The following is an 11,276-nucleotide window of genomic DNA, read 5'->3' on the forward strand; positions in this document are numbered from 1 at the left end:
ACCCCATCCCCTCTCCTCCCGCGACCCCCATCCCGCGAGTCCGGTTTCCCGCCGCCTCTGATCAACCTCTCTCGCAGCTCGGCCGCTACTCCGCCCTGTTCCTCGGTATGGCCTACGGAGCCACGCGCTACAGTGAGTGACCGCGGGCGGTCCCGGGGCCGGGGCGGGATCTGCTCGGCTTTCCTGTGAAGTTCTTCATCTGCCATTTGGTGAACTCCAGCTCTGGAAGTGGGGCTGGGACTCATGCGAGGCAGACCGTGTCCTCCACCGAGCGGGACCCCTAGAGTGGAAACAGCTCACCCAAAGCTCAGGCCTCTGAGACTCGGGCGGGGGACTCGAAAACGGCTGCTGCTTGTTGAAAACGGGTGCTGAGTGGGTGTTGGAGTGCTGAGATCTGACGGGAGGCAGTCCCTGTTCACAGAGGACGAGTGAGCCAGTGCATGAGGGGGTGGGCAGCAGGGACCCTGTAGCCTCTGGATTGGACTCTTTAGGGTGAAGGTCAGGCGTTGACTCTCGTTGACATAAAGAGAGGGGACAGCAGGTGCTTCTGGTTCACAGCGTCGCTGAAGATACCTTGACCTGTGGACTCAGTTCCTTTTATGCAGCATTTCCAGTGAAGTTTATTCCCCTGCATTCCCCCAAACAGGTTACCTAAAACCTCGGGCAGAAGAGGAGAGGAGGATAGAAGCAGAGGAGAAGAAGAGGCAGGATGAACTGAAACGGATTGCCAGAGAATTGGCAGAAGGTACGTGTGACACTAGCTCTTATAGATTGTCCCTCCCAGGTTTGTGCAGGGATAAGGAAAATGGAGAAGGACATTCAAGCAGAGCTAAGTAGATGTGGATTGTTTAAAAACAGGGAAGCTGGCCAGGCATGGTGGCTCATGCCTGTGATCCCAGCATTTTGGGAGGCCGAGGCGGGCAGATCACCTGAGGTCAGGAGTTCAAGACCAGCCTGACCAACATGATAAAACCCTATCTCTACAAAAATTAGCTGGGCATGGCAGGGTGTGGTGGCTCATGCCTGTAATCCTAGCACTTTGGGAGGCCGAGACAGGCAGACTGCCTGAGTTCAGGAGTTCGAGACCAGCCTGGGCAAGATGGTGAAACCCCATTTCTACTAAAATACAAAAAATCAGCCGGGCATGGTGGCAGGCATGTAATCCCAGCTACTCAGCTGAGGCACGAGAATTGCTTGAACCTGGGAGGTGGTGCTTGAACCTGGGAGACAGAGGTTGCAGTGAGCTGAGATCACACCACTGCACTCCAGCCTGGGCAGCAAAGCAAAACTCTTTGTCTAAAAAAAAAAAAATTAGCCAGGTATGATGGCAGGTACATGTAATCCCAGCTACTCAGGCGGGAGAATCGCTTTAACCTGGGATGCAGAGGTTGCAGTGAGCTGAGATCACACCATTGCACTTCAGCCTGGGTGACAGAGGGAGACTCCATCTCAAAACAAAAAAACAAACAAAAACAACTGGGAAGCTGGCGTCTTTCTAGGTTACCTGCGTGTAGTAACATGTGCTTTTCTTCTAACCTTCCAGCCCAAGATGACAGCATATTAAAGTGAGTGACCCCGTGACCCTCTCTCTGGAGCAGCAGCGGATGAATAAAGCTTCCTGTGATGTGTGATACTCTGGCTCCTTCTCATTTGCTGTCACTGGTTGTCAAAGTCCTAGGTTGAAGTTCTGTCCATCTCCCAGTTCACATGAGGTGGAAGACAGGGAGGGGGTTTCAAAAGTATTAATCCACATGACCATTCACAGACCCAGAATGCATCATACAAACACAGCGAGAAAGGACAGACGCGCGCTGCCTGTTCTGTCTGGGGCATCCAGGTGGGCGCCCCAAAGGGCGTCTGTAATGGTCAGTCAGCTGGAGGCCTCATGAGTACTGGGGTTGTCTTGATTCTGAGTTCTAGGCTGCTGCTGTCAGCAGCCCAGACTCCTGGATGGGGAGAGGTGGGCACTGGTGCTGCCCTTACAGTTGGAAGCTGGATCCTCCACGATAACTCCTTGCCCCCACCTGCCACTTCACAAATCCTCCCTTTGATCCCAGGAGGTGGCCAGGTCAGACTTGGGACTAAAAGTCCAGTGATGTGACCTCATGAGGACAGGGCCTGAGTGCTGTTTGAGCTGTGCAGGAAGGTGGTCCTGTGGTGCCTGAGCGACTTCCCTCCCCAACAGGCTTCCTGGGCTTCTCGCCCCTCCTGGCTGTGAGCTTGCCAACAACTCTAACCCTTGGCCTGGTGGTTTGCAATGGATAGATTGAAGTTGCTACTTCCCAATTACATGCCTTGAACAAATCTAGGCTTGGAGCCCCAGTTTGTAAAATGAGTTCATTTGCACATGTGAGGCCAGAGGGAAGAGCAGCCTACAAGCTTTTCAGGACATTTGGTTAAGGTGAGGTTTGAGTGAGCAAGATGCTTTCACATCCTGTCCTGGCGTCCAGAGGGGCTGGTTGCAGGGTCCTTCAGAACCTCTTAGGAGCCACTCATCCCAGTCCCAGGCTCTGGATACCAGGGATCTCTGACCAGTGAGATGAAAATGAAGGCTGGGCACGGTGGTTCACGCCTGTAATCCCAGCACTTTGGGAGGCTGAGGTGGGCGGATCACTTGAGGTCAGGAGTTCAAGACCAGTCTGGCCAACACGGCAAAACCCCGTCTTTACTAAAAATATAAAAATTAGCTGGTTGTGGTGATGGGTGCCTGTAATCCCAGCTACTCAGGAGGCTGAGGCAGGAGAATTGCTTGAACCCAGAAGGTGGAGGTTGCATTGAGCCAAGACCATGCCGCTACATTCCAGCCTGGGTGACAGAGTGAGACTGTCTCAAAACAAAAAACCCAGCACCCCTTTCCTGCAGGCCTCTGGCTGTGCTGGGCATGTCTGCTGCTCTCCTACACCCACCCCAATGACCCCATCTAGTTAAGTGTCATTGTCGGGAGCAAATGCTTTGGAGCTCCCATCATGAGTTGAACATCCTGAATTTAACATAATTCCCATTTCAACTGGGAAGTCCATTTCTTTGCCTCTGTCCTTTACTCCAGGCTCACCAATATTCAGTCATGGGGGTGCACAGGCATTGGCATCCAGCCCCGCCCTCCCCTCCTGGTGCCATCTGGAGCCATCAGAGACACTGCGTGGTGTTCATTACAGATCATTTCTGCTCAGACCACTGAAGTTGGATGGCCGCTCTACCTGTGGCCTTGACCTTTCTGGCAGAATTTTTCTGATGGGTCAAATGTAGTGTGGCTTCTGCTGTCATTTTACCACAAATAATGGGCAAGTGGTTTTCTGTTTATTTTATTCTGAATTTCTGAGCATGTGTGTTTTTCTAAACCAGATGAGAAACGGCCTGTGTCCATCTGTCTACCTGTATACACATATGTACATGTGTGGCTGCAAATGTTCTCAGTGATTTCAGAGTTCATGCATTGACCCTTTTCAAAGACCTCCCAGTGGTAACTATCCAAAAACGATGAGTAATGTAAGCTACAATTTATTCACAGTTGGCTTCAGTTTATAAAAACACGCATGGTGGCTCATGCCTGTAATCCCAGCACTTCAGGAAGCTGAGGTGGGGTGATCATCTGAGGTCAGGAGTTTGAGACCAGCCTGCCCAATATGGTGAAACCCCATCTGTACTGAAAATACAAAAATTAGCTGCGTGTGGTGGCGGCGCCTGTAGTCCCAACTACTCAGGAGGCTGAGGCACGAGAATCGCTTGAACCTGGGAGTTGGAGGTTGCAGTGAGCTGAGATTGTGCCAGGGCACTCCATCCAGCCTGGGTGACAGAGCAAGACTCCATCTCAAAAAAAAAAAAAAAAATTTAAAATATCCAAAATGATCTTCAGTCATTTTCTTGGACTTCCTAACCTCTGGTAGCAAATGGCCACAGGCAGAACCCACATCCTAGTGGGTGAAGACTGAGGGAGCCATCGGGTCCCCACAGGCTGGTGCTCACAGGATACAGCAGGTTGAAGACTTGGGTGCTGGGCCGCCATTGCAGATTTCTGTGCCTACTGCAAGGGAAGACGGAAGATGGTGAGTGGGACCACCTGTGCACACCAGCCCTGTTCATTCCCTCCTGCTTGGTGTGACCTCTACCAACCCCTGCAGGAGGAACGACAGTGCCTGGGCCTGTGACCAGTTCAAGCTGATTAGCCAGGCTGAGCCTTTCTTAGTGCTTTAGCCCCTGTTGACACTGTGCCCTGATTATGCTCGTCATGGCCTTCCACAGCCCTGAAGTCTCCTTGTTTATGTAGCATGCGATAGCGGGAATAGCATGGGGTAGGGGAATAGCATGGGATAATGGGAATAGCGTGGGGTAGTGAAATGGCATGAAATAGGGGAATAGCATGGGATAGTGGGAATAGCATGCGATAGTGGGAATAGCATGGGGTAGGGGAATAGCATGGGATAATGGGAATAGCATGGCATAGGGGAATAGCATGGGGTAGTGGGAATAGCATGAGACAGTGAGAATAGCATGGGGTAGTGAGAATAGCATGGGATAGGGGAATAGCATGGGGTAGTGGGAATAGCATGAGATAATGGGAATAGCATGGTGTGAAGAATAGCATGGGACAGTGAGAATAGCATGGAGTAGGGAAATAGCATGGCATAGGGGAATAGCATGGGATAGTGGGAATAGCATGAGATAATGGGAATAGCATGGTGTAGTGAAGAATAGCATGGGATACTGGGAATAACATGGGGTAGGGAACTGGCATGGCATAGGGGAATAGCATGGGACATCGGGAATAGCATGGGTAGGGAAATAGCATGGGGTAGTGGGATAAATAGCATGGCATAGTGGGAATACCATAGGGTAGCTGGAATAGCATGGGGTAGTGGGAGCAGCATGGGGTAGTGGGAATAGCATGGGGTAGCTGGAATATCTTTGGGTAGTGGGAGCAGCATGGAACAGTGGGACTAGCATGGGGTAGCGGGAATAGCGCGGGATAGTGGGAGCAGCACGGGGTAGTGGGAGCAGCATGGGGTAGTGGGAATAGCATGCCAAACCTCAGAGCTAAGGTAGCCAATTGCGGGCAAATGGCAAGACCACGATGCCTTTGGGATTTGAACTTGGGGGTGTGCTGACTTGTTACAACTTGTTATATGTGTTTTATAAAGAATGTAACATGTAGTTACTTCTTTAGTGAAAAATGGGGTTCATCGGCTAGGAACAGGAAACTTTTCAGTTCGGGTTTGCTACCAAGATGGAGTCAGCTGCTCCTCTCCCCTGCCGTAGCCCCGCTCCCTGCACCATGGCCCTGTCCACCTCGGGGCTGCTTGAAAGTGGCTCTGCTTTTCTCCATTTTAACTCTGCTCTGCGCCCTGTCTTTTCACTTCGTCTTGGGAGAGTCACTGAGTCCCTGCCCCGCAGGCCACACAGAGCCAGACCTTTCTTGAGCGCCACCCTCTCCTCCTCCTTCTTCTCCTCCTCCACAGCCTTCACTTTGGCCTCGTACTCATCAGCCAGCGCCTTCCACTCCTTCCTGTTGTTCTGCAGTCGGTCGAACATGGGCAGGATCTCTTCGTGGAAACGGGAGAACTCCTGAGGGGGGTCGAGAAGTCACCACGAGTCCTGTCCTGCCTGCTCTCCGAAAGTAAGATAGCCCTTCCCCAGCCCCTCCCCCTCGTAGGGGAACTGCCTGGCAGGAGGAGGGAGCGCCACGGAGCGTCACCTTCCCAGCAGAGCCCTACGAAGGGAGAAACCTTGGGGCTGGTGTTGGTGACATTAAAGCCGGGAGCTTTAGGGTGTGAATGCTTAAGATGCAGTGTTGCAGGGAGAGGAACCCAAGAATGAGCAGAACAGCTCAGAGGGTGGGGGCAGGGTGCTGGCCAGAGGAGTGGTGGGCGCAGGTGGACAGCAGGCCCTGCAGTGCCTTCTCCCATCCCTCCCCCAGACATACGGCACACATCATGCAACACACCACACGTGTGTACTCGCGCACATCACACATGGAGTGTGGCGGGGTGGGGAAGGCAGTGGGGGGCACCTGCAGTGGGGTCGTGACCTGCGGCCACTTCAGGCCCAAATATCCTCCCTTGTCCCACCTTCTCCCTAGCACTGATGACCTGGGGCGGGGAGTGGGCACGTCCCGCTCCAGAACAACTTCATGTGGAACCCATGGCATCCTCCTTGGGGCGTGGATTCCATCATCAGGGAGAGCAGCCGGAGGCAGGTGGCTCTTGTGGGCATCACACCGGGGCCCCACGGTCAGACCCCTGCCCCAGCGAGTCTCCCCCTCAGTGCCCGCCTTGCATCTTTGGAGACCCAGCTGGCATCGGACTGTGGCAGATTAGCAGGGATGTGGCTCCTCCTGCTTTTCCAAACGCCACTGTGGGCAGGCACACCAGCAGACAGGCCGACCCAGCCCCACCTCGAGGGTTCACAGACATGGGACGAATGAACCCACAGGGCTGCAGCCAGGGCCCCCAAAACAGAGTGTGCTGGCTGCGGCGGGGGCCACTGAGGAGGGACTTCTGGGGTGGGCCTGGAGGCCATCGGAGGACATTCTGGGCTGGGAAAGGGCTCAGAGCTTCCAGGGGCGCAGCAGGGTGAGGACGGGCTGGGGCACCTGTGGGGGTACGGACACTGATGTTCCTCCTCGAGAGCGGCATGAAGCCAGCACCGGCATCCCTGCTCCAGTGAGGACGCCCGCCGGGCCCCTGTGTGAGTCCACGCGACTCCAGCCCACGCCCCCTTGCCTGCTCCCAGCCACACTGCCCCAGTCACCTCGGAACACCCGTGAACCACGAACCTTGTACACGAATGTGCACACGAAGTCGATGAAGCCCACTTGGAGCTTGGGGAGCTCGGCCGCCTTGTTTCGGTCCATCATAGGCTGGTGGGAGGAGCAGAGGGCGGGAGAACAGTGATAGGGAGGTAGCTCCTCGGACCCCGCCCAGCCCCCTGACCCTGCGACACAGATGTGCTTATGGAGACACAGCCTGGGACGGAGCCTGCCCGACAGAAACTGGCTCTCGGGAAGGGAAGCTGACACCCTCCCCCTTGGCCAGCTGCTCCACAGCTCCTAGGAACTGTGGGCAGCTCCTTCCCACAGCTGCTGTTGGCTCCAGCCCATGGTCCCCTGAGGGCCGCTCCCTCTTGGCTCTGGGAACCCTTCTTGCAAATGGGGAGAGGCAGGGAGGGGGATGGCACTGTACACAGTGCCGAGCCTGGACAAGCTGCACTGCCCAGACACTTGGCTGACCAGGACCTTGCCATGCACTCGCCTGGGGCAGACAGATGTGCTCTGGAGCTGTTTCTAGTGTCAGACCCTGAGTGCCCTGGGCTATCTGTCAGTCCCCTCACAGCCTCCCCATGGAGGGTGAACCACACAGGACTCTAGAGGCCGGGTCCAGGGGATGAACCTGCTGCCTGTCCTTCCCCTGTGGGGCTTTGCTGACCAACCAAGGCCCCCTTTCCTGCCGAGGCTGCATCTGGCCTAAGCCCTCTCCACTGCAGGCTCCAGACAGCCCGTCACCACCCACTGGAGCAGGTGTGTGAGAAAGCACAGCTCCCACCTGGTCCACGTGGGGCTGGGGCAGCCCTGCCTCTCCTGTTCCCCGGCGCCTATCCTACCTCTCCCATTTGCTGGCGCCTCTCCTGCTGCCAGCAGGTATCCAGACCCTGCTGCTAACCTGAGGACCCTGGCATTGTCCATCATACCACGGCGTGGGCCCGGGACACTCCCCATGCGTTCTCTGCCCCAGCACCCTCCCCAGGGCTTTCCTGGGGCATGGCTCGCGGCCCCGCTGGGGTTCACCTGCAGAGCTGTCTGGACCCAGAGGCTCTTGGTGATGAGCCAGTGGCCCTCGTTCCTTCAGTGCCAACGATGTCACCTCTGCATAAGCATCGCTCAAGCCACAGCTGCACCCAGATCCGAGCCACCCATACGCATGTCACGTGACCCCACAAACTGAGATAAAGCCCCAGGACCTCAGAACCCCCTGCCTGACCCCTAGCCAGGACCTGAGGCTCCTGAGGACCAAGAGGGGTCTCTAACGCCCATTTCAGGAGTGGAAGGTTCCAGAAGCAGCACTCACAATGGGCTGCTGATCCAAGACTGTCCTTTCCAAGTCACCTTGCTCCCAGAACTCAGCAGCCACAAGGAGTGCGACCTGGAGGCACAGGAAAGCAGCTGTCTGTGGAGCTCTGAGCCCATGCGGAGGGGCCTGGTTCCGCCCCGTGAGGCTCTGAGCCTCGAGCCTCGATCTTCTCCTCCCCAGACCCCCAGGGTCCTCACCAAACAGGGCTCTGGTTGGGCACACTGCAGCACCCCCACCCTTGCCACCCTGGCCTGGCCCAGAGGCGGAGGAGGAGGCAGCCCTCAGCGCTCCTTGCAAACAATGGTCTTTCGTCTGCGAGGCTCCCATTGCCCCCCACCTCCCCCACCAGCAGTCCCCTGTGCTGAGAGGTGCGGACTCTGGGTCTGGAGGGCCCTGTGTCCTAACCTTGCTCTGGACTTCCCAGGGCTTGGTGATGGCAGAGAGATCACAGGCTGTCATCATCATGGCCCTACAGACACACAAGCCAGCATGAGTGCTGATGGGCATGCATGCTGATGGGCATGAGTGCTGATGGGCATGAGTGCTGATGGGCATGTGTGCTGATGGGCATGAGTGCTGATGGGCATCTGCTCAGGGCAGGTGGTCTATATGTGTTTTCTTTTTTGAGATGGAGTCTTGCTCTGTCACTTAGGCTGGAGTGCAATGGCGCGATCTCAGCTCACTGCAACCTCCACCTCCCGATTCTCGTGCCTCAGCCTCCCGAGTAGCTGGGATTACAGGCGCCCGCCTCCACGCCCCACTAATTTTTATATTTTTAGTAGAGACGGGATTTCACCATGTTGGCCAGGCTGGTCTCGAACTCCTGACCTCAGGTGATCCACTCACCTTGGCCTCCCAAAGTGCTGGGATGACCAGCCTGGGGAGGCGCTGGCTGTGAATCACCATTTTACAGGTGAAAAAGTGGAAAGTCAAAATGAAGTAAGTTATTGCCAAGGGCTACAGACCAAGGCAGTGCCTGTGCGCTCCCCACCTCTGCACCCTCTCCCTGAGCGCTGGGGGGAAATAAGGACGGTGCATTTGTTTCACAGGCCTCTAGGAGCTGCCCCAACCGGCTCTTCCTGCTCCAGAGCGCCTGGGGAGGGCTGCAGGGTTAACCAGCTGATGAGTGGGTCCGGTCCCTGTGGGGGAAGGACAGCCCTCGTGCCCCCTCCGCCTGCGCTCACATGACGATCTCCTTCCGGGTGGTCTCCAGGGACAGGTACTCCACCCAGCTCTTCTTGTCCTCGTAGTTCTTGGACTCATCCACGATCTTCTGAAACATCGCTCTCTTCCTGAACCCAGGAACAAGGGAGGCGCAGGTGGGAGCAAGTGTGGAGACCCCGCCCCAAGCGCCCGTCTGCAGGGAGGAGCGCAGCCGGAGCGAGGCCCCATCGGGGTGTGCGGGGCCGGCGGGCAGGGACAGAATCCGGGGCTGCGTCCCCCGGGCTAAACGGCCGCTGCGCCCCCGTGTCTGCTGGGGGTCCCAGGCTTCCCGCCCGCCCCGCCAGGCGCCCCTCCCGGGCAGGCGCGCACTTGAAGTACAGGGCCAGGTCCGTGGCGATGATGGCGATGTCCATCAGGTGGATCACGTGCTCGTGCTGCCGCCGGTTCAGGTTCTGGTAGATGTTCAGGGTCTGCAGAGGTCGTGCCCAGCGCGTCAGGCGCCCTGCGGTCACCTCTTGGGGTGCCCGGGGACCCCGCCCCCTCCGCCCCAACTGCCTGTGCCTCTCACGCCCTCCGGCCCTCGGTGGGCGGGACCCCTAAATCCTCCTGCTGCTCAGGGCCCTCCTCAGGGTGCCCAGACCTCCGCCAGCGGCTCCCGCCCGGGGTCGTGGGCTTGGGACGCAGATGGCCTCAGAGGTCACCACCGGGGAGGGCAGGGAGGGGGCCGCTGAGGGTCCAGGTCCTTGGGGGCCACTCAGGGCTCGGCTGCCCCTCATTCCCCCGCTGGTGGGTCCCAGGCCGCTTCCCCCTCGGCTTCCACCCCACCCTACAGGGGTCCTTTCCAGATGTGGCTCGAGCCCCACAAGCGTCTTCCCAGAGCCTCCGATGCACCTGCCCCCAGCCTCGGCCCTGGGCCTTCTCTGCCGCCCTCACCCAGTGCTCACCCACCCAGTGCTCACCCTCCGCATCAGAACCCTGCTCCGCAGGATAGGGCCCTGCGGTCCTGCGGACGCTGCATCCCCAGCGCCCACAGCAGAAACCGAAAACGAGGATACCAACCTCCTCCGAGAGCAGGAACTTCCCAAACTCCAGGTGGTGCCGCTCCAAAATCGAGGAGCCGTGGAGTTTAGCCAAGGGATTCTGGGACCTGTCACACAGGTGGTGGGGGTGAGGCTGATGGGACCTGCCCTCAGCCCACCCTCTGCTCTGCAGCCCCTCCAGATGAGCCCCACTTTCTTTCCTTCTTTTTTTTGAGACAGGGTCTGGGTCTGTCACCCAGGCTGGAGTGCAGTGGTGCAGTCATGGCTCAACACAGCTTTGACCTCCTGGGCTCAAGTGATCCTCCCACCTCAGCCTCCTAAGTAGCTGGGACCACAGGCGTGCGCCACCATACACAGCTATTTTTTTTTTTTTAAGTTTTTGTAGAGGAGAGATCTTGCCATATTGCCCAGGCTAGTCTCGAACTCCTGGGCTCAAGCAGGCTACGCGCCTTGGCCTCCCACAGTGCTGGAGTACAGGTGCGGACCACTGCCCCGGCGGTGGACTCCACTTTCTACATAGTCTGCTATGCGGAGCCCGATTCATGCCAAGGGCGTGGAGTTGATGTAGGGCTAGTTCACACGCCTGCCTGCGGTGCCTACTTCATCTGGTACAGGTTGTTGGTGCCGCGGTGGTCGATGTCGTGGCACAGGCCGGCTGTCACCATGGCGAAGGCCTCCAGGTCTGTGTAGTAGCTCTTCAGTTTGCCGGTCTGTAGAGACAGGGCCGCCTTGCTCACCGGTCGTGGCTCCAGCAGGGTGGGGAGTGGTGAGGGGCTGGGATGGCAGAGGAGTCGGCCCGGGTGCCCTCCAACCACTGCAGGACTTGGGGGCAGGGTGTGCGGTGTCAGAGGGCATTGCCCTCCTCCATCCCTCTGCCCTGGGAGGACCCCCATCTCATCCCTCCGGGTGCATGAGCGCTGCCCTTGGTACCAGGAGGGCCTGCACAACCCTGGTCATTCTGGCAGCCACGCACCATAAGCAGCGTGAACATCGTCTGGGCCACGTTGAAGCC

General features: G+C 57.4%; 2 protein-coding genes across 4 annotated transcripts in view; one reads left to right on the plus strand and one right to left on the minus strand.

Moving 5' to 3' along the window:
- Window positions 1-2: 2 nt before the first annotated feature.
- ATP5I (ATP synthase, H+ transporting, mitochondrial Fo complex, subunit E) lies at window positions 3-1,569 on the plus strand (the record flags this gene model as incomplete). The annotated part of the gene is made up of 3 exons (XM_011970929.1): window positions 3-132; window positions 647-745; window positions 1,544-1,569. Coding segments are annotated over 3 exons (255 nt in total), but the record flags the coding sequence as incomplete, so codon positions are not given.
- Window positions 1,570-3,175: 1,606 nt separating this feature from the next.
- Window positions 3,176-11,276, minus strand: part of PDE6B (phosphodiesterase 6B, cGMP-specific, rod, beta) — a 59,455-nt gene continuing 51,354 nt past the window's right edge. For 2 of the 3 annotated variants that reach the window (XM_011970910.1, XM_011970912.1), the window contains 8 exons: window positions 10,284-10,371; window positions 9,594-9,694; window positions 9,245-9,352; window positions 8,466-8,529; window positions 8,058-8,132; window positions 6,770-6,853; window positions 5,406-5,559; window positions 3,176-4,021 (listed from right to left, as the gene is read on the minus strand). In XM_011970910.1, the coding sequence (XP_011826300.1) occupies window positions 3,960-4,021; window positions 5,406-5,559; window positions 6,770-6,853; window positions 8,058-8,132; window positions 8,466-8,529; window positions 9,245-9,352; window positions 9,594-9,694; window positions 10,284-10,371 (736 nt within the window). In that variant the 3' untranslated portion in view covers window positions 3,176-3,959. The remainder of the gene's footprint in view (window positions 4,022-5,405; window positions 5,560-6,769; window positions 6,854-8,057; window positions 8,133-8,465; window positions 8,530-9,244; window positions 9,353-9,593; window positions 9,695-10,283; window positions 10,372-11,276) is intronic. The other variant, XM_011970911.1, reaches the window with a different exon arrangement.

This window comes from Mandrillus leucophaeus, unplaced genomic scaffold, assembly GCF_000951045.1.
Source record: "Mandrillus leucophaeus isolate KB7577 unplaced genomic scaffold, Mleu.le_1.0 Scaffold98, whole genome shotgun sequence".
NCBI classification, from domain to species: domain Eukaryota; kingdom Metazoa; phylum Chordata; class Mammalia; order Primates; family Cercopithecidae; genus Mandrillus; species Mandrillus leucophaeus.